The sequence below is a fragment of the Cyprinodon variegatus genome, unplaced genomic scaffold (assembly GCF_000732505.1).
Source record: "Cyprinodon variegatus isolate N-32 unplaced genomic scaffold, C_variegatus-1.0 Scaffold248, whole genome shotgun sequence".
Taxonomy (NCBI): Eukaryota; Metazoa; Chordata; class Actinopteri; order Cyprinodontiformes; family Cyprinodontidae; genus Cyprinodon; species Cyprinodon variegatus.
Window position 1 is genome coordinate 968,797 of NW_015150701.1, and position 5,854 is coordinate 974,650.

The 5,854-nt window shown below is 36.8% G+C and overlaps 1 protein-coding gene across 1 annotated transcript in view; it reads right to left on the reverse strand.

The window, feature by feature from the left end:
* The window catches only part of LOC107089330 (chromosome unknown open reading frame, human C3orf18), a 7,811-nt gene extending 2,605 nt beyond the window's left edge, over positions 1 to 5,206 (reverse strand). The window contains exons 1-4 of the mRNA XM_015382055.1: positions 4,772 to 5,206; positions 3,425 to 3,882; positions 3,289 to 3,314; positions 2,203 to 2,332 (exon numbers count right to left, since the gene is read on the reverse strand). Coding sequence (XP_015237541.1) covers positions 2,203 to 2,332; positions 3,289 to 3,314; positions 3,425 to 3,697 — 429 coding nt within the window. The 5' untranslated portion in view covers positions 3,698 to 3,882; positions 4,772 to 5,206. The remainder of the gene's footprint in view (positions 1 to 2,202; positions 2,333 to 3,288; positions 3,315 to 3,424; positions 3,883 to 4,771) is intronic.
* Positions 5,207 to 5,854: the final 648 nt, after the last annotated feature.

Consider the following 5,854-nt stretch of genomic DNA (forward strand, 5'->3'; position numbering starts at 1 on the left):
AGTATCAATATCGGTTATCAGCTACATGAGTTTTGCAATATCGGCATATCGGATATCGGCCAAAATCCCAATATCGTGCATCCCTAATACTTGATTGTTTTCTTATCTGAGTTTATAGGCACAATAATTAGTAGTTTTTTCCTGCTACCATGGGGTCTAAATATAGCATGTTAAGCAGGACCCATACTTAAAGGTGAAGTGGAGGACGTTCTTTTTCCGGGTGAATCATTAAAAGTGGTCCCCATAATGTTTTGTCATGATATCTTTACGTAAGGCCCTCCTACATGATCGTCCCCATTTTCACTTACCGGTGGTAAGTCTTACATAGTAGAAAAATTACAGATCTTCTTTTGGAAACTAAGCCTGTGTGAGTGATGCAAAGAGATACTTTTAAACAGTGTGCGCAAGAGGAGAAATGGGCTAGTTCATGCTCTCACACACGTTTAATAGGCGTTCCCTCTCAGGGGCGGGTACTGGGTTGTGCAGGTGCATTTTTTTTTTTTTTAAGTGGAGAGGGTGGGTCTTCTGAAAAAATCCTCAATTATACCTTTAATTTCCCTGCACTTTCAGAGTGCCGGATAGTAAGGAAGGTAAAAATCTTTACAACTCACTTTCAAAGTACTGCTACAGAAAGAGGCACAAAGGGCTCAAGAAAAGACAATTCAGAGATTAAATACATGCATTTTCTGTTTGATATCAGAAATTGTACCATCAAAAATAAGAATGTGAGTTTTCTGAAAAATTACTGGTAATTTAATAGATTTTTCTTTTTGGGAATAAACACGCCTAATGGGTAAGGTGGGATAAAAAAAGTGGAATTTGTAAAATATGGTGGATCTCTGATGCTCTGGATCTGTTTTACTTCAAAAGCTCTGTGAATCGTGTTTCGTTGTATGGAACTAGAAGATTTTAGATACAAGTCTCTTTATTTTTTTTCCAGTTAAGTAAAAAACATTAATAATTTTCAACAAGATATGGATAGAAAGCATCTGCTCAAAACAACACAGTAGGGGTTTGCTTGATATAAATGCTATCTTCAGCCATAGAAATCACTTTTCTTAACCCTAAACCCTTTAGAAAATCTTAAGGTTTAGCCACAGAGAAGCGAACATAGAAGAAGAACCTGCGCTCTGGAGGACCATCAGAGTTTATGCAAGAAGAAATTGTGCTTTTCTGTAAGCGAAGTGGAACAATATAAATTATTAACAGCCAAAAGGTGTTATAAAATTTGCTTCACTTTCAGTTTTCTTGCAAATAATATTTCTAAATATTCCATTTGAATAATCTGATAAACTCTTAACTATTTTGAAGCAAATGTTCATTTGGGGTAAAATGTGGAAAAATAAAAGTTTGTGAAAGACTCACAGCAATAAAAGATTATTTCAGGGTAAAAACATGGATAAAGACCAAGTATTTAAAAAAAACAGAACAAAACAGAGTTTTCTTAAAATAAAAATTGTGTTTAACTGCTTTTTTTTAACAAATTTGTTAGGGCACTACAGAGGTAGAAACAAGGTTTGAACTTTGGCAATAATGGCCTGCTTAACATTTACCAATTGCTTCGAGTGAAAATAAATCAACAAATAAAAATAAAATGCATTCTACTTGTACTAGATTTGTTAATAGTGCGTTATTTTGTATAGCTTTTTAATGGTTTTGGTTCTTTTCTACGTGGCTCTTGTAAAATCTCTTGAGTTTAAATGGAGGATGAATAGTGAAAGAAAGGGGAAGGTTACATGAAAAAAGTCTTTAACATTATTTCATGTCAGTTAAATTACTTTAGGTTATATTGAGGTTATATGGCAGAAAATGATTGAAGTAATCTGCCTGCTATTTTTTTTTCCCCTTGGGTACTGACACAAGGACAGCATGACTGAACGTAGGGAGTAACAGGAAGGTTAGAAGAAGTGGTTGAGAGGACACACAGGTGATACTTTACCATGTTTGCCTTTTTGTCAAAACTTCAAAAAAGGGAATGAAAAAAACAAAAATTAACAACAGAATAACTCATAACAATCTAATTGTAAATTACCAACTACAGAAAAGCATTTAGAAAAGAAAACATTTGTAGATATAACCAGAAAATCCCTTTTAGAGGCTGCAGTCATAATTAAATTTAGCTTCTCATCTAGAGTGTTTGGTTAATATAAACTCAGTGTTTTCTTTCTGAGAGAAGTAGACTTCTGCTGATGTCCAACCTACCTTGGCATTTGGACCTACGAGGCTTCCGTCCCGTCCATGATCCAGTAGTTCCTGTTCCAGCAGGTCGTCCTGTTCCTCAGCGGGGTCAAAGTTGTACATGGGCATGAGCTGATGTCTCAGCTTCTCTAACCTGTAACACAAAAGGAGCCTGGTTTGTCTGGAGGTTTCTTCCTGTGACAAATTTGTTGTTCCTCCAGTTGATGGAGATGGAAAACTACGTCCAAAACAAGATTTAATTTCATTAAGGAACAGGGTTTTATAAAATACCTTTATTCTTGCAGTATTGGAAATGCATTTAATTTAGGATAATTTTGTGTTGATTATTAGATGGGAAAAAGTTGGACACCCCATTTAACATTCAGGTTTTCCAGAAATGTTTACATATTGGTAACACATAGGCTTGTTTATGTCAGCAAATGTGTATGACAGTTAAGGAAAAGGTTTAAAACACCCTACCTTGTCATAGCTGATTTTATTCCTGTTGGATTAAATAAGTAACACACTTATAGAAACTTCTTGTATGCTAAGCTTTACTATTAGTGTTCTCTTACTGAGATGCTGTATTTGGTTTATGCTAGAACATGTCTTCTCTTCAATGCAAGATATAATGTTACAACTTATTTGACCAAAGAACATTACTTTAGAGGTCCTTGTTTGTCTACTTTCTCTCCAACAAAATTTATTCCTGCCTCCATGTTTGTCTTAAAAAGCTGAGGTTCCCTCCTTTCCCAACCCATTTGAAAGAGTAACTTTTTTATTTTTACATAAGTATAGTGGTTGTTTTCCTTCATCGGACCTTTAAGCTGTTACTCTCTTCATTTTGAGGGCCTTAAATGGTTCTTCAGATCTCGCCATGTTGTTTAATATCACTGCAGTGCATCAAACCCAATTTTACATATATATCAATTTAGTTTCACATTATCAAGCCCTGACATCATTAATATGATGATCATAACACACATAAGAGCTTAGTGATCAACATTGCATTATAGAATTAAGACAATTTGACAATCAAAGCTGTTAGGATGCTAAACATTTCGCACCTTTTCTAATTTTCTAAAATAAATTTTAATAAATAAATCTTACCGCTTTCGTTTCCGAACATACAGCATCTGTAACAAAAAAGAAAATTAAAATGATTATCAACAATTTTATCGAAATGGAAAGATGCAAAACAAAGGGAATCGGGGTATCACAGAAGAAGGCTGAATCAGTTTCTTACTATTGCCACCGCTAAGCCGATGAGGGTGATGATGCCAAAGGGCACCAGCAACATTCCAATACTGGAGCCCTCAATCACCACGTCTGGAACCGCGGTGGCATTGAAGCTGGTCTCGTTTGTTGTTGCTGCTGTCGTTGTTAGGGTAACAGTCATAATTGTTCTGGAGGTGATGTTTTCTCTGGGTCCCAGGCTTGTTGAGACCAAGGGATCCGTGGCGGTTGCTGCAGTTGTGGATAGAAAACTTGACGTTGTCTTGGCAGTATTCACAGCCATGGTCAGGGTGTAGGTTTCCCAAGCAAGCTTTCTTAATCCCCCCCACCACCACCACCACCACCTTTTTTCTTTTGCTGTGGATTTAAATACGTTCCTTAGGTTTTAATGTGTACCATGGTGAATGCATCTACCCTCCCATTGGTTGGGGTGTGCGGAGGCATCTGTGTTTCTTCCCCCCATAAGAGCTGCAGGAAGACACAAAAGAAAAATTACATTTCGGTTTTATACTCTTTACCTCTTTCTACTGATGATTTTTGCTTGAATGACTTTTAGAAATTCAGATTTACATTCAGCCCTTGGCTACCACATCCCTGCCTGCAGGCAGGGATGTGGTAGCCAAGGGCTGAATGTTTCTTTTTTCTTTTTGTTTCTTTTTTCTTTTTGGCAGGATGTGGTTAACAAACGTACCGGAGGAATCTGGCGTACATACTTCATAAAGTAAGAGGGATACTAACCACTCTAACTGTAACGTTCACCTCTAGGAAATGTGCTGGCAGCACTTTCAGGCATCGAAATCAACTTACACCCACAGACACACACACACACACACATATAACCATGCACACATACACAGTAGTTCCATAAATATCCATTGCATAGCTAAAGCCCATGTGCATCCCACCTAGCGTACTACAAGCTTCCCATGAGGATGAAAAGCTATTTTTCCCCATGATTTACACACATGAAGAGGTTCCTTTTTTCTTTTCTTTTTTTTTAAGAGCATGCTTTCTTATGGTGTTGTATGGTGACACAGGAAGGCACAGACATATGATCCATTCCTCCCTCCTCATCCTGTCTGCTTTTGCTCTTAATGAGGAACATGTGCAACTGAAGCCAACCAATGAAAAACAAAGGCTGGTTTTAGTCGACTGCTGTAGTTCAGTCAATGCTGCCCTGCTCTGCACAAAGACAAGCGACTCTCAGATCTTTGATGGGATCTTTTCATGTTCCTCTCATGTATGCTCGTAGATGTTTTTTTTTTTTAGTTAAGATGCCCTGCATCTGAGCTACTAATCCCACCAACATGAGCAGGTTTTACTTATGAGTCCCCACAGATTAGATATGCATACGTACCTTAACATACAACTTGCATGTTAAGATGTGATCAGCTGCAGTCTGGGGCCACCTTAATGCAAGAAGCATTCATAGGAAGAGGTAACATTTGTTCCAGTGTCTATGCCGCCTCCTTCTCTTCTCCTTCCACCTTCAGCAATGCAGGTCCTGCATAGGTTGTTTACACTGACACAACAACAATTTTCTCTAAGGCTGAACTTCACAAATAAAAAGTAACCCTAACCTGATTGCCTCCCCCTTCCAGATCCCCCCTCCCTCCAGTTTTTGAGTCTCCTCCTTGGATTCAATCCCGCTGTCTTGCCTTTTTTTCTTGTATTTCACACAACAGAGGCAGCTCTTGGGATGCTGAAAACAGAAGATCAGTACTGAGAGCTCCCTCCCCCTTCACCCTGCAATTGGTCTAATAGCTTCAAGATCATCAGTGTGGTTGGTTGGCTCTACTGCCCGTTTGGCTTTACAGGGATGAGAATGGGATTTAATGGCTGTGACCACCAGATGCTGTCAGAGCAATGAATGACTGTATCCGGGTGGTAGGTCTAAAGAAATTAACCCTATGATGTCTAACCCTTGGTTATATTTACTATCACCATACAGGCATGAAATTAAATAATGTTTACCTTTATGTAATTGTATTAGAGATTATATTTATTCAAATTTAAGCAATTGCTTGTTTAAATTTTATGTTTGCAAAAGGAGGACTGTATTTAAAAAAATTATGTTCACTTTATTCAAATTTTGCAAACCAATCTTTACATTTACTGTAACATAAAGTGCAAAGAATTAAAAAGTGTTTTTTTTTATATGTTTTTCATTAAAACCTTATGCTTTTAGGAGAGTTTGTGCATGTGTCTGTCTGCCTGTGTGCAGGATAACTTGAAAAGTTACAGATGGTTTTGAATAAAATTGTTATCAAATGTGTCTCTCATGCCAAGAAACAATCTGTAAAATGTTGGTGGTGATCTAGATCATAATATTGATACAGCGTTTTCTTTTCATATATATATATTTATATATATATATATAAATATATATATATATATATAAATATATAAATATATATATATATATATATATATATATATA